This window comes from Falco cherrug, chromosome 4 (genome assembly GCF_023634085.1).
Source record: "Falco cherrug isolate bFalChe1 chromosome 4, bFalChe1.pri, whole genome shotgun sequence".
NCBI lineage: Eukaryota > Metazoa > Chordata > Aves > Falconiformes > Falconidae > Falco > Falco cherrug.
In genome coordinates, this window is record NC_073700.1 from 7,930,136 (window position 1) to 7,951,366 (window position 21,231).

Below are 21,231 nucleotides of genomic sequence, written 5' to 3' on the forward strand. Positions count from 1 at the left end.
CTGGCTCTTTTGCAGATCATCATGTAAATTTCCCCAATGTGCCAATAAACATCCCAACAAAGAATTTTTCGGGATTTTGTCATTTACAGCAAGATTACCCATGCTTTTACTTTTAAACAAGCGAGTTAACTTAGATGCCCTGGTATAATCACTCACAGTACAATACACAATTATTCAACTCTGTCACTCTGATCCGCGGATCCACTCTCCACACTCGCTTTTGTGCTCAATTGCACGTCTCACCCTTACAGCCACACTCACACTTTCCCACAGTTACTTTAAACAAAGACATAAAACACAATATTATACACTTCTTAATTTTCACCTCAATACACAAACACAAGAAAACATTCCGTATCAAAAAAAAACCCACAAAACCCTTCTAACTTCTTGTTAGAGGCACTACATTAGAGAACACTATAGCATATAGGTTCTCTTGTTTCCACTTTTGTCCAACCCTGCAATAGCTTTCGCTTATGTCTTACGGGCAGACTCCTAGTCCTACCCTGCGCAGCTTTCACCGCGTCTGACAGGCAGACTTACTCAGTGGGACTCAAACCCACCGGTGGGACTCTAACCCACTCCTTACCATACACTTATTATAGTGGGACTCCTACCCACTTCCTCTAGTGCACTTACTTTACTGGGACGCTAACCCACTAACTACAATTAGAAAAAGAAGTGTCTTACCAAAAATCCAGGGAACCTCGCAAAGAGCCTTATGGATCGGGGATCAATGGGTATCCCTGAGAAATCCTCGGTGCCGGCTGGAACCGATCAGGTCCCTGACTACTCCGGTCTCCTTCAGCGAGGTCCCATCTGGGTCGCCAAAACTGTTACCGAAATCTCGGAATGAAGAACTTATCGACACCAATGTGATGTAGATAAGCAGACACTTCTTTATTGACGGCCGGGTGCGTGAGCGAGTCCTCTCACGATCAACGCACACCAAGTCTCAAAATTAGACACCATATATAGAACTTATTCATACATATTCATTAAGTATTCATGCATAACCATGATATTTCCCGCAAAGCATTAACATATTCTCCTCCTATATCCGATTCTGCGCAGTAGAGCTTAGAAAGGTCTAGAAATGGCTCTGGGGTACGATTTGGGTAGGTGGTATATGAGTCGGTGGTCGTGATCTCCCCCTGCCGGAATTACCTTTTACTAAAGTTCACGGTTTCTTGGCAGGTAAGCACAAGCTGTTCCAGTCGACTCTCCTCGGTTTCCATTCATCTCATATTCTGACACTTCAATACACCTTCTACCTACAGAAGACTGGTCAAATACAAAGAAACCTTTCAAACCCTGAAGTTATTACCAAAGTTTTAACAGTGGTTGTAGCCCATTCTTCTAGCCCTGGTACGGGATGTACAGAGGATCTCATAGCAGCTTTTGCTGTGCAACTTTAAGTTTCATTAAAATAGATTTCTTATCCCTCTATCTTTCTATTCTATAAAATAATTTTATAAAATCAAATAATCAATCAAATAAAGTCAATCAATCTTCACTTATTAGCAAATCTATAACACCTGTGTGGCCGTTTGTGCCCGTTGCCCCTTGTCCCATTGATAAGATCCCGTCGGGCCGAGGCCCAGGTGCGGTGCCCAGAGCCCAGGCAGCGCCCTGAGGGAAGGTGCCGGAGGCAGTGACAGGCACGGGGGCTGGTGGCCCTTCCCCTGGCCGCCTGGCCTCAGCCACTCCTGCAGCTGGGGCGAGAGAAGGCTCCAGGAGCCCAGGGACTGGGGCTCCCAACTAGGCACACGTAGAAGCCTCTGGGACTCTTTGTCCAACAGCCCTGCTGGCAGCTCCGGCGCTGGATCCAGGAGTGGTGATCTCCCTCTCTCTCTAGCTGTCTTGCCCGATGTCCCGCCCCTGCCGCCTCAGCTTTTTCTCCTAAAGTAATACAAGGCCTACCCCAGCTTCTCCTAAAGCCACATAGCTTGGTTGGATATAATTGTGAAAGGGTCAATGTTTACTGGGTGTTTGTTCCATTAAAGTTGATGTTTAGGTACGGACCTTGGGTGTTACCTCAGCGCAACCCACACCAAGGGCATTTGCGAGTCTGAGTTGCTCTCTCCCTCCTCATAGCTGGGATGTGACAGATCCCCCCTGAGTCTTCTCTCCTGCAGGCTGAACAGGCCCAGCCCCCTCAGCCTGTCCTCCTAAGGGAGATGCTCCAGTCCCCTCACCATCTTTGTAGCCCTCTGCTGGCCCCTCTCCAGTACTTCCTTGTCTCTCTTGAACTGGGGAGTACCTTCTGGAGCCCTCACCCATGGCATTCCTCCAAGGAGGTCCTTGAAGAAGCCAGCGTTAGCTCTCCTGAAGGCCAGGGCGGCAATCCTACTTGTCGGCTCGCTTCCTCAGCACAGGACCCTGAACTCCGCCATCTCATGGTCATTGTGGCCAAGGCTGCCTTCAACTTTCACATCCCCAACCAGCCCTCTGCTTGCAAAGACAGGCTCTAAGAGCACACCTTGCCTCGTTGGCTCCTCCACCACCTGCGTCAAAAAGTTACCGTCGGTGCTCTGCAGGAACCTCCTGGACTGTGTCAGCCTAGCTGGGTTGTCTTTCCAGCAGGTATCAGGGAGGCTGAAGTCCCCCGTGAGAACCAGGGCCTGGCATCGTGAGGCTGCCTGCCATTGTCTGTAGAAGGCCTCACTGACTTCCCCTCCCTCATCAGGTGGCCCGTAGCAAACACCTACAACGGCATCCCGCGTGTTGGCGGGCCCCTTCATCTTTACCCGTAACCTCTTGACTCGTCCTGCACCCACCCCAAGGGAGAGCTTGAGACCTTCCCGTTGCTCCCTCACACAAAGAGCAACTCCACCACCTCTCCCTGCTGGCCTCTTTTCTAAAAAGTACACAGCCACCCACGACAGCATCCCAGCCGTGGAGGCTATCCCGCCATGTCTCCGTAACCGCAATGAGATCATGGCCCTGCGACCGCACACAGATCTTTCATTCTTCCTGGTGATTCCCTGTGCCGCGTGTGTGGGTGTATGGGCACTGCAGAGAGGCGATCGAGCACACAGGTTTCCCGGGAGGGGTGCAAGAGGATCCACCGCCGCCATGCACAGCCTGGAGGCGGTTGGCCTTCTGGGACTCATCTCGGGAGGCAGCTAAGGAACACATATCGCTGCTCTGCTTGGCCTGGCCTAGGCCCCAGGCGCAGGTGATGGCACGAGCATTGCCGCACTGCAGCCCTCCCCCTGCATCCTTCGCTTTAAAGCTCGCCTCGCCAGGTTGGCCCAGCAGGCCTGGGCTGGGCCCAGTGGGGCTGGGGTGAGGAGCAGGGGGACTCCCCCCCGCCCCCGCCCGGCTTCCAGCCAAGGGATGATGGAACAGTGCCCTGCACCATGGCAACAGTGACCAGGGTAACTCGAGTGACCCCACCAGTGCCAGTCTGTGCGGCTGCGGCTGAGCGCACGGGAGGGCGTCTGTCGTCCCTGTGTGCCCACCAGCCTTGGAGCAAGGGGAGCCGCGCAGGCCTTGTCCCGAGCCCCAGGTGGAAGAGAGAAGAGCCTCGGCGTGCCTGACGGTGTGGGGGCTGAGCCCCAGCTCAGCCTGGCCACAAGCGGGTGCAGCCCCAGGAGCGAGGTGACAGAGGGGTCCCTACGACAAGTGGCATGCCCCCAGTCTAGATGAACCCCAGCCCCATAGAGGGAGAAGGAGGAAGAGGGAGTCAGTCCCAACCCCCTGGGGCAAGGAGCGGTCAGTGGGGCCCTGGGGCATCAGGAAGGGTCACAGTGGGGCACTTTGTGACGTGCCGTGTCACCCAGTGCTGCCCCCACAGTGTCTGGGAGGAAGGTGCTGGGGCAGGCTGGTGGCAAGGAGCCCCCTGAACAGAGCTACTTCTGCCCCACCGCCCCTGGCAGGGCAGCCCCGGGTGGTGCAGGCTTCCCTTCACCCCTTTCCTCTCTCCCTGCCGCAGGATGTCGGGGATACCCGCCAGCCACCCCAGGTAGTCCTGGCAGGAGAAGGACAGAGCTGCCCCAGCTCCCAGCTCGCGGCTGAAGCCCAACAATCTGTGCACGTTCCCGCTGCTGCATGCGCGTGAGTGTGAGGGCAGCGTGGGCAGGGGGCTGCCCACGCTGCTCACCCTGCCCTGCCCTGCCCCAGACTCGCAGCCCCCGGCCAGGCTGGCAGCCAGGCTCCCATGGGGCAGCAGCCAAAGACCCGGCCCTGCCACAGCATCCCTGGGGCAGGGACCCTCCCTGCCCCTGGTACCAGTGCATCCTTCACCCAGGCACACCGGGCCCCCTCCTGGTGCTGCCCTCCAGCATCGCACCCTCACCCCTGGGGCGCGCAGGGGACACCAGTGTCCCAGCCTTGAGCTGGGGCTGGGGACATCCCCAGGAGCTGGGCGGAGGGCTCGCGCTTTCCCCACGGCCTGACCCCAGCCCTGCCTGCTCTGTGCCCGCCAGATTCCTGCCACTCGGACTTGGCTGCGCCCATGGAGGAAGAGAATACCCTGGACATCATCCGAGGCTTCCTCAGGATCAGACCAAAGGTATGCGTGGCCACTTCTACGAGGCTGTGCCCCTACCTCCCGGCCAGTCTTTCTGCCCACATGCCCTGCTCACAAGGTGCCAGGGGCTATGCCCCCTCCCAGCTATCTCTCCCCACTGACACTGTTATCCAAAAAGTGTGCGCCTTCGCCCGTTGGGCAAGAGCCAACCAACGCACAGAGTCCAGGCATTTCTTTATTACAGATTCGCGCAAAGCTTGGGCTTAGGTGATGATGCTCTACGAAGCAAGCCCAAAGCTCAGAAGAACAAGATTAACATTTATGCAGTCTAGTTATACATACGTATTTTCCAAACTCTGCCTAAAAGATGCTATTGGTAATTAGTACGCGCGGTAGCTTTCCGTTGGTCTATATATCTCTCGCTTTGATTTCAAGTTACAGTGTGTTTTTCATTTACTGCATGTCTGAGGGAGGGGTGAGGGTGAGTCCTTTAGTCCTGAATGGAGTCGGTGGTTGCGTCCCCCCCCCCCCCCCCCGCTGCCTTTACCTTGCCCCTAGTTACAGTCTCGTTCCGCTGGCTTCTTGCCTTTGTTGCAAGTAACGGGCTGTTGGCACCTCCTGGGGTGAGGTGTTCCCCTTATCAGGCTTGGAGTTCTCCTTCAAGGGCACTTGTCATTAGGACAAAGTTACAGACGTATGGCGACCCTAACTTCCCGAGCAGAAGTGAATCACTTCATGTTGACTACAATGTGATAATGGGGATCGAATGCATAGCTAGACATCAGCGCTGTCTGTCCCTCTGTCCCCTCCTCGGCTGGCAGCAAGCAGACCAGAAGCTGAAGTTTCTGGCCTCCATCTGCACCGTCTGCGACACCGCCAGCATGGACTCCAGCGTGTGGGACGAGCTTAACGACTTTCAGTGCGAGGTGGTGGACATCATCCAGGTGAGGGGACAAGCAGTCAGGCCTCAAGAGGCAGGCCCAGGGGCAGTGGGCAGTGGCACAGGGGCAGGAGAGGGCTTGGCCGGGTAGGGGGGTGCGAAGGAGCGCTGCTCCAGGGTTCTCTCCTTGGAGATGTTCTAAAGCCACTGGCGTGGCCCGACTGGAGCTGGGGGTTGGACCCAATGATGTTTGCAGGTCCCTTGGCCAGCCTGTGGCTCCGTGATGGGCACAGAACTTGCCACCACGGGGCCTGGGACCACTGAGTGCTGGGTTGGGAGGGGGTGCCAGGATGGGGGCAGCCGGGGCTCTGCCAGCCCCGCAGGCTCTTGCTGGGTGAAGGAGACTGCCCCATCCTGACGTGACTCACCCTGCTGTGCTCCCCAGGTGCTGCTGCAACAGGAGCCCACTGACGACCTGGGCACCACGGTGCGGCAGCAAGCCATGTTGGCCATCACCTCCATGAGGTACCTGCCCCGGCCCCCAGCTTGGCCTCCTCGGTGCCAGGTGGCCCCGACAGCACTCGTCCCATATGGGGGGCATCCCCAGTGCTGGGTCTGAGAGGGAGGGGCAGGGGGCGGTACAGGGTTTTCCCCCTCAACTTGAGTGTCAGTAGCGTGGGGCTTGACATGACCCCTGCGGCGTGGGAGCCGAGCCAGGTCTCCAGCCCCAGAGTCTGCCTCTCCCTGGCTGGGCCCCAAGAGCACCCCTTTGTCCCTGCAGCAGAGTGGGACTGCTTCTGGAGGAGAAGACAAGCAGCCTCCTCCAAGCCTGCTTCTGCAGCATCTTCTACCAGCACCCACAGGAGGACACCCAGGACCCCGAGGCTTCCCTCTACTCCAAGGTATGCCACAGGGTGAACCACGGGGAGATCCCCTGCCCCAGGGTCCCTTCCTGGGCACCGCAGGGCCATGGCCGTCCCTCCCTGGCTTCCAGGGCTGCCCCCAAGATTCTGTCTCCCTCGCAGACCATGGCCGTGATGGACAGCATGCTGCAGGCGCTGGTATGCAGTGCTGGCACGCTTGGCATCCTGGAGCTGCAGAACATCTTGCAGGTCTGGCCTTGGCACAGGGTCCCTATGGGCAGTGACCCCCGGCTCCAGCGGTGACCCACCCAGCGCCTGGTGCAAGGAATGGGGCAGGCAATGCCCCTCCTTCCCCGCCATGCCCCTCCCACTAGCCCCTTGCCTCCTGGCTGCTGCCAGAGCCCCTTCTCCTGCCACAGCTCACCCCACCTCTGCAGCCGTGCTTGCTGCCCATCCTGCCCAACACTCCCGCCCAGACAGACCTGCCTGTCTGGCTTGGCAAGGGGAGCCCAGCCCTGGGGCTTTCCCCCTCCAGCTTTACCACGGCACATATCCCAGAGCCCCCACCACCCTTCCCCAGGGAGCTGGTCACCACAGAGCCTTGGGGTCCCTGGGTGGGGGGTGGAGGGACGTTGTTTGAGGGGGAAGGAGTGGAAGGCAGCAGAGGCAGCAGCAGGAGCGGGATGCGGCGACCTGCCTGGCCGCAGCAGGTTGCTGCGAGAGGCAAGAAGGACACATGCCCCATCCCAGGCATTGCCCCGGAGCAAGCCTGCCTCTGCCGTGCTGCGCCATGCCACCTCCCTGGCACACCAGCAGCTTTTCTCCTCCCAGGTCCTGCTGCCCTTCACCAGGTCCCAGAGGGAAGCAGTGCAGGAGAGGGCCGTGGCGCGGATTGCCACGCTGATCAAATTCACCACCACCTGCTCCATGCCACAGGTACCGAGCTCCTGGTCTGGGCAGTCCCACTGCCCTGTCCCTGCAGCCCGGAGCCCTGGCACCTCCTGGGGAAGTTGGGCACCCAGTCAGCAGGAGGCTGGGAGCAGGAGTCTTTGCCCTGTCCCTGCCCTATCCACGCTCTCTCCCAGGGCAGGGCCGGGCAGGGCTGCCGCAGGCACAGGCAGGAACTTGGCTTCCCTGCTCCGGCCTGGTGCCCGGCTGCTCTGGGAGCAGCTGGGGCTCACCTTGTGACCGGCCTCACCTTGTGCCTGCACTGCCTCTCTTCCCCCAGGTCTGCTCCTGCTTTGCACAAACTATAGTCCTCAGACACCAGTGCTCCAAGAGTCATCAGTTTGCCATACTGGGGCTGCTGGTGGGGCACCTCATTCTCTGCTGCACCTGCAAGCATGAGAGGACCCGCCACGAGGCTGCAGTCGCTCTCCATCACCTGCACACCTTCATCCTGCAGCAGAGAAGTAAGAGAGGCCGTGTCGGGCTTGGTCCCCCCCAGCATGGGCAGCCAGTGGCCACCCTCCTTGGCCAGAGAAAGCCGCATACAACCTGCCTGCCTGCCTGCAGTCTGAAGAGCCATTTCCTCTCAGCCCTGCTCACAATAGCCCTGGACCCTCCCTGCGTATCTGCTCCACAGACCTGTCAGGGCGTCCCAGTCCTTTGCCAGTGCCTTTTCTGCCCAGCACTCAGACTGCACCTCCAGCTCTGCACCCTCTCTCTCAGCACCCCGGGTTTTCTCCTCCCCAGGCAGGCAGCGCTGGCCGCATGACAGAGGGCAGCTGGAGCACCAGGAGGTCTGGCAAGCGAGGCAGCCCCAGCAGCTTTTGCAAACCAGCAGTGCCAGAGAAATCTTCTCGGTAAGAAGGGCCTTCAGCTCCTGGCTGGCGGGATCAGCATGAGCGAAGGGACACCCGATGCATGGCGATAGCGGGGGCTTGCGCCGATCCTGAGCAGGGGCGAGGCAAAGGCCTCCAGTGAGCTCTGGTTCCCCATGGCACCCTGACCCCCACCGTCCATCTGCCCAGTGCAGCCTGGCTCTGCGTCCCACTCCCTGCACAGCCAAGATGCTCTGGGGGATGCTCTAGGTGACAAATCTCCCTTCCTCTCCTTCATGCCACAGAAGTTCACGAAATACCTCCGTCCCTCTGACCGGGCAGACATCATCCTCCTAGCCATCAAGAACATGAGAGACCCAGGCACCTACAGCATCCGTGTGGCTGCCCACATGGTGGATGTCCTTGTGCTGGGCCCTGCCTTCCAGCCGGGGCAGGTGAGTCGCCCAGGGGTGGCACAGCTGATGCTCCAGCCCCTGGGGCACCGTTCCTCCCCCGGCTCTGCACCTGGCCAGCGCTGACACCATCTCCAGCTGGCATACCACAACGGGAACAGAAGCAGCTCCCAGTGGGAGCTGGGGAAACAGCCGCGCTCACCCGACTGACATCCCCACTCCCTCCTGTGTCTCCTCTCCAGGTCTTGAAGATCGTGCGCGCCATCTACACAAACCTGCCCTCCATCAGGACGCTGGTAGCCGTCAACAGCCTGGACAGGGCCCTGCGCGTGCTGGCAGACAAACACCCCAGCGAGGTGGTGGCCGGCCTGCTGCAGTGCTCCCCAACATGCACCTAGTACGGGGCTCACCAGACTTTAGGGCTGCTCTCACACTGGCAGAGGGGCCCCAAGACCCTCCCAAGGGACTTCAGGCCGGCCTTACTCCTGGGTGTCCCCACTGACAGAGCCCTGGTTCTCCACAGTGTCGCCATGACCATGTGGACGGTGATGCTCTTTGAGCCCCAGGCTGCGAAGAAGGTGCTGCAGGAGCTCATCAACGTGATGATGAACCAGTCGCTGCACAAGACCTCCGCCTCTACCAAGGACAACCCGCGCATCCTCTCCCTGGCTGTGAGTTGCTGGATGAGGCCTCACTGACCTCCGGGGCTGCTCTCAGCTCTCTGGGGCCACCCCTTCCCTTCCATGCCCGCCCCAAGCCTTGGCCTCCCCAGGGGTCAGGGAGATATCCGTGTCTGGTGTCTTCTGCAGGCAGCCAGGACCATAAGCAAGATCCTCCTGCAGTCCAGCTGCCCACGGGACGCGGAAGCCATTTTCCCCCGGCTTTTCCTGGCACTGCTTTTCCAAGTGTCATTCACCACAGAGCTGGCGCCAAAGGAGGTGCAAATCTTCTGGAAGGGCCACCAACAGGGTCTGATTGCTCCTATCAGGTGCGCCATCCCTGTCCGCTCGTCCCTGCCAGCCACCTGGAGCCAAGCCAGGGGTCCCGGTGGGAGCTGAGCATTTCTCCTCGTGCAGGTCTGTGGTGCGGGCCATGACGGTGCTGCTCTGCAGGATGGGCCTTGAGAGCCACATGCTGGCCATCGAGGCGCAGGGTGGCTGGGACATGCTGCTCAGTGCCCAGACCCACCTCATGGGAGTGCGCATCGTGGCCAGGTGAGAGCCCCTTCTCCACACTCCTGGGGGACTGTGCACCCCACCCCACCCCCTCCCTTGGGGCTGATGGCAGGGGGTCCCCACTGCTTGCAGAAAGTGCTGCAGTCCAGTGATGACCACACTGGTGCGAACCCCAGAGATGTGCCCGCCTGGCTCAGGCCTGACAGTGCTTCCTTCCCCCTTCCAGGGAGATGATGAAGACCCCAAGATCCCTGCGCTCCACCATCTTCCGCCATCTGGCAGAGCTCCTCTATGTGGAGAACCCCTCCTGGGAGATGGTCGCCATGGTCTTCTTTGTTGAGGTGAGCCTGATGGCACTGCTCCAAGCTCCCTCCGATGCTCAGTTCTCCCATGCCCGCTGCTGCAGCGGCAGCTGGGGCAGCAGGTGGGCTCTGGCTGGTACCACGGAGGAGCAAGGCGAGCAACCAGTGTGGTGTGGGGCACGGGGGCTCTCCGCAGTCCCTGCTGCCTCCATTCAGGCTTGGCCTTGCCCTGCCTGAGCTGACGGCTGGAGCCAGCGCTGCACCTCTCCAGCTCCCGTTGCGTGTGTTTCAGATGGTGGGCTGCATTGGCCTCAGTGAAGAGCTGGACTGTGCCCTGGCAATCTTCCCCACGTATCTGCAGAGCCAGTGCCTGGGGATGCCCACCCTGGTGCTCAGGGCCATCCTCAGGCTCACCGAGAGGCCTGACACAGTGAGTAGGGGGCAGCTGGGGCAGCCAGGACAACAGCCCATGGCAGAGCTGTGGGTGGTAGGTAACGCGGCGGCTTGGGCTTTTCTGGGCATGGGGAGCTGAGCCAGCTGCAGCCAGCTCTCCCGCGTCCCTGGCCCACTGCCCCATGGCAAGGGGAGAGGCAGCAGTGCCGAGGGGAACAGCACGTCCCAGCAGGGATGATGGCAGCAGAGCCACGTGCCCGAGTGTGGGGTCTGCAGAGCGTGGCCGTGGGGTGATGAGCCCCGGGATGAAACGCAGGGCCTGCTGGCGGCTCGCGCAGCTTTCCAAGCAGCGCTGGTCACCCACCAGGCTGCTCAGGGGGTCTGCTGCAAAAGGGGGCAGCCGAGGGTCTGGCAAGGAGCCAGAGCTGTCTGTCCTCCCCCTGCACACCCTGCTCTTCCCATGGCCGTGCCAGGGAGCCCTGTCTGCCAGGCGCTTGCCCTCCTAACCCATGCTGCCTGCTGAGAAGCCAGCGGGGAGGCCAGTGCTCATGGGGAGGGTTTTCAGCCCTGCGGTCACTTGCTGCTTCACAAAAATGAGGTGGCGTGTCTCACACAGGTATGGAAAACCCTTGCCCTGCTGCCGTACGTCATGGAGCGGCTGCAGGCTGATGACAGCGACGGCAGCGCTGTGGCCCTCTCTGTGCTTGACAACATGCTCCAGCTTCCGGCGGGGAAGTTGCCCAGCCTCATTGCCCCGGCGCTGGCTGACAAGCTCCAGCCACTCTTTGACAATGTAAGGCTGGCGGAGAGCCCCATGCTCCCCTCATTCAGCACCTCGCTCGCGTCTCCCACCGCAGCCCCCATGCTCTGCAGGAGGATGCTTTGCCCTGCAGCCCCCAGGCACTGTCGCTGCCCTCGGTGACTCCGTGCTGCACCCCAAACCCCCAGCGTGGACTCACCCTGGCTCGGCCTCCTTGCCGCAGGGCGGACGGGGGTGGCAGGACAGCAGCCGGTGTGCTGAGCAACACCAATGTGCACCCTGCCCTGGCAGCATCCCCCAGTCCTCCACAGGGTCTCCCTCTCCGGCCCCCAGCCCCTCTGCACAGACATTCTGCATGCCACGGCTCATGCACTCCCTTATGGAGCAGGGCTGCCTGCAGCCATCTGGGGGAAGTTCACCTCCACGTCAGCCCCTCGCTTGCCATGGGCTTGCGCTTGGGGCTGAGGTCCTCCTCCCCTCCTTCCCCAGCATTTGGACACTGTGCGGGAGCAATCCATCCACCTCTTCCAAAGCTTGATGTGGCTCGTGGTGGGCGCTGAAAAGAAGAAGATGAAGAAGAAGGTGTGGAGCAGCCTGCTGCCACTGCTCTTGCACCTGCACGATCAGAACAAAAGTGTGGCCAAGGTGGGATTCTTAGCCTGACCGGTCCTTTGGGCCCGGCAATGCTGACACTGGACCCTTCAAATGTGTGCCACTGGGAGGTCTAGCTTGCTGAGTCCCTAGGGCCAGGCAGAGCCCCCCTCCCTGCCCACTGCTGCCCTTCTCCTGCTGCTGCCCAGGTGGACGGAGAGGTGGGTCCCTTTCCCACCCAGCTCCCTCCGCACAGCCCCTGGCATGGGTCCTGCAGCCCCAGAGACTGAGCTACAGCTCCACAACAGCCTGGGGCCCCCAGGGCCAAAGCACTGAAGCCCTGACGGCCTTCCAGTCAGAGAGGGTGATTGTCCTTCTCTTCCCCGGGGTGCTGAACATGGTGACAGCACCAATTCCCAGCTGGAGCGTCTTGCTGGCATGGGGTAGAAGAGGTTCTGAGCCCCGCCAAGAGGGAGGACACAGGGTCCTGCACCCTCGATGGTGGTGGTGGCATCTCTGTTGCTCACCAGGCCTCCCAGGAAGCCCTCCGCAGTGCTGGCCTGTTCCTGAAGTGGAGGCAGCTGGTGCACATGGCTGCGACCGGGCAGGCATGGAGGATCAGCGAGTGCCTGGTAAGCAGAGCCCCAACACCCCTGGGATCTTCCCCGGGCCAGCCCTGCCCTGTGCCCTGCGGGGGGGTGGAGGGCTGTGCCCCCTTGGCTGCACACACCCTCCTGGAGCAGGCTCTGCTCCGCATTGCCTTTGCCCCTGGGGTCCCCAAGGGGACCCTGCCACTAGGATGGCACCCCTGCATCCCTGGGAGCCTGATGCTCCCTCTGAACCCCGGTGCCACACAGTGGGGAGCTGGGGATGTCCTGCTGGGGGGAAGGGGGATGGCCCTGGGTGGAGGGATGGCCAAACGCGGGGGCAGCTCTGCGCCGACCCTGCACCCTTCTCCTCTCTCCAGCTGGCCAAGAAGAGGAGCAGGGCCATGGCCTACCTGCACCAGAGCCTGCATTACCTGCACAGCTCGCAGGAGCCCCTGCGATGGGAGGCTGTCAGGTTCATCGGTGAGCCATGACTCCCAGGGTCCCTGTGTCCCAGCACAGGACCTATGGGGCACCCCTTCACCCCCTCCTGCCCCTGCCTGCACAGGTGGGGCTGGCAGGAGGCTCATCCATCCCCTCCCTGATGCTGCACTCCGGGGTCAGCCCTCCCGGGGGGACCGTGCAGCCAGGTGGGCTGGCTGCAAGGGTCTCTGAGCGGCAGCAGCATCCTTGACACACTGTGTTGCTCCAGGGCTCGTTGGGCGGTGCGTGCGTGAGCAGTGGTTCCTGGAGTACATCCGACATGGTGAGCGAGGGCAGTGGGGAGGAGGAAGGAGCTAGCACGGAGCTCCCCCCAGTAACCTGGGCAAGGGGGGATCTGCTCCCAGCGTGCCTAGGGGGGACGGGGTGTTTCTGCAGGGGGCTATTCCTGAGAAGCAGCTTCCAGCCGAGCCACCTGTCCCCTGGCTGCCTCCTGGCCCTGGCAATCACAGGGTGCAGTGTGCCCTGCCTGGAGGGGACACAGGGCTGTCACCTCACCTCTGCTGCTTTGTCCCCACAGTCCTTAAAGGTGCAATGAAAGACACCAGCCCCCTGGTCTCCTCCCTGGCAACTCAGACATTCCTCATCCTTGGACGACGAAGGCTGTAAGGGGTGGTTTAACCTATGATTACTGCGCTTATGGCTGCCAAGGACATGGGGGAGGTGGCACTCGACCCCCAGCGAGGGCTCTGCTCAGGCAGAGACGAAGCAGCAGCCCCAGCCCGAGGATGCTCTGCAGGCTTCTCTTCCTGAAGGCTAACAGGGAAGAAGACACCTCAGCCCCAGAGGAGCTGGCGTCCTCTGGAGAGCGGCAGGACAACTGCTCTTTCCAGTGGTCCAGGGCAAAGACGTGCCCTCATGCTTTGCCTTTGCCATAAAGTGCCAGCTGCTCCACTGGGCTGTGAAGCAGAGGGGAGAAGCCCAAGGTGGAGCCGAAGCAGAACTTGAAAGCAATGCCTTCCTTCCCCTCTCCAGGGCCACGCTGCCGGAATAAATGACTTTTTCTGCCACCCACTGTCTGAGCAGCCTGCACTGCCTGGGGCTGACGTGGCCGAGCCCAGGGGTTACCAAGCCGCCGATGCTCTGGCTCCAGCAGCACAGGCCCCTCCATGTCCCCAGCAGGATGGGCAGCTCTGCCTCCTGCCCGTGCCGCTTGTCCCCACCTGCCCTGCAGCCACTGCTGCCCAGCACGTCACGAGAGCAGCAGTAAGAGGGCACACTGCAAAACCAAGCCCTCTGTTGAGCCATCAACAAAGCCCAACAAACAAAGCCCAAGCCTTTGACCAGTCTCCAAAGGGGAGACCACCTGCGGGCAGCCAGCAGCCCCTCCACGATGCCCCGGGCATGCACGGCAACAGTCTTTGGCCACCTATGGCCGGGGCGGTGAGCCTGTGGCGGCACAGAGGCCGGCCGAACGGCGCTCCCGCTGCCCGCCGGGCTGCCCGCTCCCGGCTGTCCCGCACACCGGCCCCTCAGAGCCCACGCCACCGCCTTCCCGACCCCGCTGCCCCTGCGGCCCCACCGCCCCTCAGCACCGCGGGCCGGCCCCGCGCCTCCGCACAGAGCGGCAGAATCAGACTGGCCAGGGCTGGCAGGGACCTCTGGAGGCCATCCAGCCCAAGGCCCTGCGAAAGCAGCTCCCCCAGGAGCCGGCCGCTCAGGGTCACGGCCAGGCGGGGTTTGAGAGCCTCCAGAGACTGCCCAGCCCCGGGGCAGCCCACTCCAGGCCGTGACACCCCCACAGCAAAGCCCATCTCCTCCTGCTCGGAATGGAAGGAGCTCCCTGTGTTACCGAAATCTCGGAATGAAGAACTTATCGACACCAATGTGATGTAGATAAGCAGACACTTCTTTATTGACGGCCGGGTGCGTGAGCGAGTCCTCTCACGATCAACGCACACCAAGTCTCAAAATTAGACGCCATATATAGAACTTATTCATACATATTCATTAAGTATTCATGCATAGCCATGATATTTCCCGCAAAGCGTTAACATATTCTCCTCCTATATCCGATTCTGCGCAGTAGAGCTTAGAAAGGTCTAGAAATGGCTCTGGGGTACGATTTGGGTAGGTGGTATATGAGTCGGTGGTCGTGATCTCCCCCTGCCGGAATTACCTTTTACTAAAGTTCACGGTTTCTTGGCAGGTAAGCACAAGCTGTTCCAGTCGACTCTCCCCCAGTTTCCATTCATCTCATATTCTGACACTTCAATACACCTTCTACCTACAGAAGACTGGTCAAATACAAAGAAACCTTTCAAACCCTGAAGTTATTACCAAAGTTTTAACAGTGGTTGTAGCCCATTCTTCTAGCCCTGGTACGGGATGTACAGAGGATCTCATAGCAGCTTTTGCTGTGCAACTATAAGTTTCATTAAAATAGATTTCTTATCCTTCTATCTTTCTATTCTATAAAATAATTTTATAAAATCAAATAATCAATCAAATAAAGTCAATCAATCTTCACTTATTAGCAAATCTATAACATTTCCCCCCTTTGAAAGTGTTGAAAATCATTTTTCAGTACTTTCACATTATTTACATATCATTTGTTTCAACATATTTTGGTGGTGGACTATGTCTTGATGGAATAGTTGGTACTTCTCTCATACGATTGACTGAAATTCTGTTGGTAAACTGTTTCTTCAAACTTGCATATACTAGCACGATCATCAGAATTACAATTAGTAACAGAAACAAAGTTTTGATTATGGATTGTATCCAAGAGCTCAAATTCCATCCCAGTTTGTTAAAAATTTTCCCCAACCAGTCTTCTGACATATCTTCTTGAATTGATTCTGTTTCTTTTTCAATTTTATCTAATAAATCCAAATCATGCTCCACATCTTGTGTGACATTTGAAATGTGGATACAACAGTGGTCCAGCTTATCCTTGAGATATCCACATACTCCGTGTTCTTTAAGTAGGAGCATATCTAATGCCATTCTATTTTGTAAAGTCATTCTGGAGGTCGCCTGTAATTGTATATTCAATTCCTTAAACCCCTTTTTGGTAACGTTTGCTAATTTTTCCACTTGACCAGTTAACTGATAGAGCCATGCTCTGTTTCTATATGAAGCTATAGGATTTAAAAGTGATTCAAGTGCCCAGCCAATTTTCACTCCTGTAGATGGTTCATTCCAAATATCATCATTTATCTCAGATCTCTTTATTCGTTTCAATTCTAAATTCTCTAAAGATCCTCTAAAGGGTGATTTCTTGCAAACTGGACACAATGTTGGCATGCCTAAAGTAATTTCTTTCACCTTACCTTCTAATGGTAAATGTGATGTCCAGGTTCCATCACTTAATGCCCAAACTAAATGTCCTGGACTTCGAATAGTAGTTTTTCTGCAACTAAACAAAGTTCCTTTTCTAACTGTAAAAGTGCCGGTTAAATTGAAAATATTCTTAAGACCTCGACAGAAACAACCCTATTTCAAAGCAGCGGCCAACGGAGGAATTCTTTGGATTACTAAGTCTGCATTACTGCAATCATACACTTTTTCACATTTCCACCATGGCACTATTTTATTTTCCTTCTCCCGATGAAGTTGACCTATCATTGACCCAGGGTAATACTGAAAAAACTTTTCCATCCCAGGTCAAACACCAAGAAGTTCTTGCCATATACTGAAAATGGGAAAATATGGACATAGACCGTATAGAGTCCCATTGTTCTACTAAGTGGGCACCTTGGCCCGTTTTGTTACACTTCCATTTCATGACACTTCTGCTCACATTGGTTTCAAGTTGTTCATCATAAGAACACCATCCTAACTGGGGATTTGGACCCCCAGGAAAGAGAACTCAAGCTATGGCACTAGGTCGGGATCCTGTTATAAAATCATAATTCAATAGTTTTTTACAATCTGTTTCTTTCCCTGGCGACTTCCACTGTTTTCTGATAACCTTTACTTGTTCATACCATTGAGTTACTGGCCTTTGTTCACAATAGGTGGTCTCATTTTTACATTCCAGATTGGTCAGATTCATGGTTAACATTCCCCATGGAATAGATTCACCTACTGCCCTCGGTATTGGCAAACAGGCAGTGATCTGCGTGACATTTTGTAAATTGGCAAATTCTTTAGTCAATCCTACCATCAAATTTTCCTCAGCCATTTGTTTGGGAATTTCAATCACTTGTTCTGTTTCTACTTGTCTTTTGTTCCTGTCCACCAAGCCAGCCCATGATGCCACCAACACTACCGACCAAAATAAAATCCAATATAAAAATTAGACATGTTTCAGTGTCAATTTTCAAGTCTCTGGGTCACGAGTGACAATCTTCCATGGAGTAGGTGCTTTCTTCACTCGAGTATAGTGTATCCAAGCATCTGATTCTGCTATCTTGATAGCTGTAAAAGTGGTTAACAGTATCTGGAAAGGTCCTCTCCAGCGCTCCTGCAAAGGTTCGGAGGTCCAGGTCTTCACATAGACATAGTCTCCTGGTTGGAAATCATGCACTGAATTTTCCAGGGGTAAAGGTCTATTCCAAATTACTGCACTCCAAATCGCAGCCAAAGTTTTCCTTAGAAAAAGCAAATAGTTATGGGCATCTTGTTTTCCTTTTACATGTATGTTTAGATTTGGCTCTAGAGACTCATATGGTTTTCCATATAATAATTCATAAAGACTGACCGAGGTTCCACTCTTTGGCTGTACCCTGACTCATAATAATGCAAATGAAAGTGCCTGAGGCCACTTTAGACTGGTTTCTTGACAAATTTTACTTATTTGTCGTTTCAAAGTTTGCTTCCTCCTCTCCACTTTTCCACTAGATTGTGGTCTCCAAGACGCATGCAAATCCCAATTACTACCCAATACTTTGCTAACACTTTGGACTACTTCAGCAACAAAGGGTGGACCTCTGTCAGAGGAAATTCCAATAGGAACTCCAAATCTCGGAATTATTTCTTGTAACAACCACTTCACAACCTCTTTTTGCTTGTGTGCTGCGACAGGGAAGGGCTTCTGGCCATCCTGTAAAAGTATCAACCCTTACCAGGATGTACCGGTACCCATTTTGTCTAGGTAACTCTGAAAAATCTACTTGCCAATAATCTCCAGGTTCTGTACCAGATTTCAGTCTACCCATTTGAACCTTTTTCTTAATCACTGGATTATTTTTCAAACATACTTCACACTTTGCAGTTACCATTTTAGCTATTCCCAACATCTTAACTGATCTTACCTGCTTTCGTAAAGGTGTTACTAAGGTTTCTGCCCCCCAGTGACATTCTTGATGCCTCGTTTGAATTATCTCTCTCATCACAAGAGGTGGAATTACTACCTGTCCATTAGGAGTTATCCACCACCCAGCTAAGTTTTTCTTAGCGTTTAATAACTGACCCAATTTGTCATCTTCCTCTGAATCTCTGTTTTTCCCTAGGAAGGGTTACTGTTTGAGAAGGAATTCTTGCCATTTGCAATGCTTGTTTCTTTGCTACCTTTTTTTTTCTTTTTTTTTTCTGTTTTATCAGCTAAATTATTCCCAGCTATTATTTTTGTATTCCCAATGTGATGTGCCTTACAGTGCATGATTGCTACTTGATCTGGCTTTTGAACTGCTTGCAATAATTGTATAATTTCCTTTTGATGCTTAATGTTTGATCCTTGAGAGGACAATAGCCCTCTTTCTTTCCACAAAGCCCCATGGACATGCACTACCCCAAAGGCATATTTTGAATCTGTCCAGATATTTACTTTCTTGTCTTTACTTAATTCTAGGGCTTGAATCAAGACAATACGTTCCGCTTTCTGGGCTGATGTAGTACTCGCCAATGCTCCTGCTTCTATAACTGTAGTCTCTGTTGTTACCGCATATCCAGCGTATCGGACTCCTTGTCCCATAAAGCTGCTTCCATCAGCATACAATTCCCAGTCTGATCGCTCCAATGGTACATCCTTCAAGTCTTCGCGACTGGAGTAAACATACTCGAGGGTAGCCAAGCAGTCATGTTCCAGTTGTCCTTCTTCCTGTATGGAACTTAAAAACACTGCAGGATTTACCAGGTTAGTTGTCTTTAAAATCACATCATCTTGTTCAGTCAGTACTACCTGGTACTTCATCATTTGGCTCGGAGACAGCCAGTGTCCCCCCTTTTGTTCTAAAACAGTTATCACCATGTGTGGGACATAGACTGTTATTGTTCTTCCCAAAGTCAATTTCCGAGCTTCTTGCATGAGCATCACTGTTGCTGTCACTGCTCGAAGGCAGTTTGGCCACCCTTTACTCACTGTGTCCAGTTGTTTAGAGAAATATCCGACTGGCCATTTCCAGCTTCCTATCTTCTGGGTTAACACTCCCAGTGCAAGGTGCTGCCTTTCGTGAACAAACAACTGAAAATCTTTGGTTAAATCCAAAAGTCCCAAAGCAGGTGCAGACATTAAGGCACGTTTTAACTCTACAAAAGCCTTTGCTGTGGTGGGCCCCATACAAAGGGAGAATTCTTTTGGGCCTCATACAGCGGTTTAGCTATTAGCCCATAGTTCATAATCCAAAGATGACACCACCCAGTCATTCCCAAAAATGCTCTGAGTTCAGGAATATTTCTCGGCTCAGGTATACCACAAATAGCTTCTTTGCGATCTTTTCCTAATTGTCGCTGTCCTTTTGAAATCTCAAAGCCCAGATATATCACAGTCTGGTAGGCTGTTTGGGCTTTCTTCCTGGATACCTTGTACCCATTTAGTCCCAGGAAATTAAAGAGGTCAATAGTCACCTGTATACAAGTAAATCTTTCTTCTGTAGCAATCAGTATGTCACCCACATATGGTAAGAGTAAATGCCCAGGTCTTGATTTATCCTGTTTCCAGATTTCAAGTTCCTTTGCTAACTGATTTCCAAAAATAGTTGGACTGTTTTTAAATCCTTGGGGTAATCTAGTCCGTGTCAGCTGCATCCTTCGCCCGGTTTGAGGATTTTCCCATTCAAAAGCAAACAGTTTTCTACTTTCCTTTTCCAAAGGTATACAGTAGAAAGCATCTTTTAAATCAAGCACTGTAAACCACTGATAAGTCTCCCTTAATGCTGTTAACAGTGTATAAGGGTTTGCTACTACAGGATAAATATCCTGAACTATTTAGTTTACTGCTCTCAAGTCTTGCACCAGCCTATATTCACCCGAGGGTTTCTGACTGGTAAAATAGGAGTATTATACTCAGATTCACATTCTTCCAAAATTTTATACTCCAAAAATGTATCAATCAATTTCTTCAATTCCTGTCTCACTTCTGATTTGATTGGATCTTGTTTAATTCTCACTGTTCCTGCGCCTTCCTTCCAATCTATTTTAACAGGTTCTGCTAGTTTCGATTTACCAGGAATATTTGTTTCCCATACAGTAGGGATCGCTGCCAAATCCACCTCCGGTGGAATTTCTTGTTCCTTTACTTTTTCTTGTATCATCAGGATTTCTCCCGGTTTTGACTCAGGTATTTTCAAGAAAAGTTCTCCTTCGTCAAAAACACTTTGTGCATTTAATTTGGATAACAAGTCTCTTCCTAAGAAGGGTATCGGACATTCTGGCACATACAAAAATTCATGTGTAATTATCTTATTTCCAAATTTCAAATCCAGGGGTTGCAGGAATGGCCTGGTTTTGTTCCAATTTTTCCTTTACAGGTATTTAATAAAAAAAAATGTCGCTCCTGTATCCACTCCCAATCTCACAATTTGAACAGCATTTTTTTCCCCACTTTCTTATTATCAGAAGTTATAGCCATTACCAAATTATCTCTAATAGTTAGCTTACATTCATCCTGCCAATCCTTTCTTTGTCTTAAGTACAAGAACAAATCCACATTTGGCATTTGATTCCATTTCCCTTCTCTTTTACAATACAGCATTAACTGCAGAATAGCGTTATAATTCAGTGTCCCATTCATGGGCCACTTTTCCTGATCATCCAATATGTACAAAGGCCACCAATTATTACAATACTCAAATTATTACAATACTCAATCATCTGGCTCTTTTGCAGATCATCATGTAAATTTCCCCAATGTGCCAATAAACATCCCAACAAAGAATTTTTCGGGATTTTGTCATTTACAGCAAGATTACCCATGCTTTTACTTTTAAACAAGCGAGTTAACTTAGATGCCCTGGTATAATCACTCACAGTACAATACACAATTATTCAACTCTGTCACTCTGATCCGCGGATCCACTCTCCACACTCGCTTTTGTGCTCAATTGCACGTCTCACCCTTACAGCCACACTCACACTTTCCCACAGTTACTTTAAACAAAGACATAAAACACAATATTATACACTTCTTAATTTTCACCTCAATACACAAACACAAGAAAACATTCCGTATCAAAAAAAAACCCACAAAACCCTTCTAACTTCTTGTTAGAGGCACTACATTAGAGAACACTATAGCATATAGGTTCTCTTGTTTCCACTTTTGTCCAACCCTGCAATAGCTTTCGCTTATGTCTTACGGGCAGACTCCTAGTCCTACCCTGCGCAGCTTTCACCGCGTCTGACAGGCAGACTTACTCAGTG

General features: G+C 54.1%; 3 protein-coding genes across 3 annotated transcripts; all 3 read left to right on the plus strand.

The window, feature by feature from the left end:
• The first annotated feature begins 5,691 nt into the window (after positions 1 to 5,691).
• Positions 5,692 to 7,937, plus strand: LOC129736083 (uncharacterized). The gene is made up of 4 exons (XM_055710320.1): positions 5,692 to 5,882; positions 6,139 to 6,259; positions 6,383 to 7,156; positions 7,449 to 7,937. Exons 3-4 carry the CDS (start codon positions 6,548 to 6,550, stop codon positions 7,935 to 7,937), a joined length of 1,098 nt encoding a protein of 365 aa, XP_055566295.1. The 5' UTR covers positions 5,692 to 5,882; positions 6,139 to 6,259; positions 6,383 to 6,547.
• Positions 7,938 to 8,513: 576 nt separating this feature from the next.
• Positions 8,514 to 11,564, plus strand: LOC129736084 (maestro heat-like repeat-containing protein family member 6). Its single transcript, XM_055710322.1, has 8 exons — positions 8,514 to 8,793; positions 8,920 to 9,067; positions 9,206 to 9,384; positions 9,473 to 9,610; positions 9,798 to 9,912; positions 10,166 to 10,303; positions 10,883 to 11,064; positions 11,516 to 11,564. The coding sequence occupies exons 2-8, from the start codon at positions 8,927 to 8,929 to the stop codon at positions 11,562 to 11,564; spliced, it is 942 nt and encodes a 313-aa protein (XP_055566297.1). The 5' UTR covers positions 8,514 to 8,793; positions 8,920 to 8,926.
• On the plus strand, positions 11,109 to 13,314 carry LOC129736085 (maestro heat-like repeat-containing protein family member 6). Its single transcript, XM_055710323.1, has 5 exons — positions 11,109 to 11,671; positions 12,148 to 12,249; positions 12,585 to 12,687; positions 12,917 to 12,970; positions 13,226 to 13,314. Exons 1-5 carry the CDS (start codon positions 11,564 to 11,566, stop codon positions 13,312 to 13,314), a joined length of 456 nt encoding a protein of 151 aa, XP_055566298.1. The 5' UTR covers positions 11,109 to 11,563.
• The last annotated feature ends 7,917 nt before the right edge of the window (positions 13,315 to 21,231 follow it).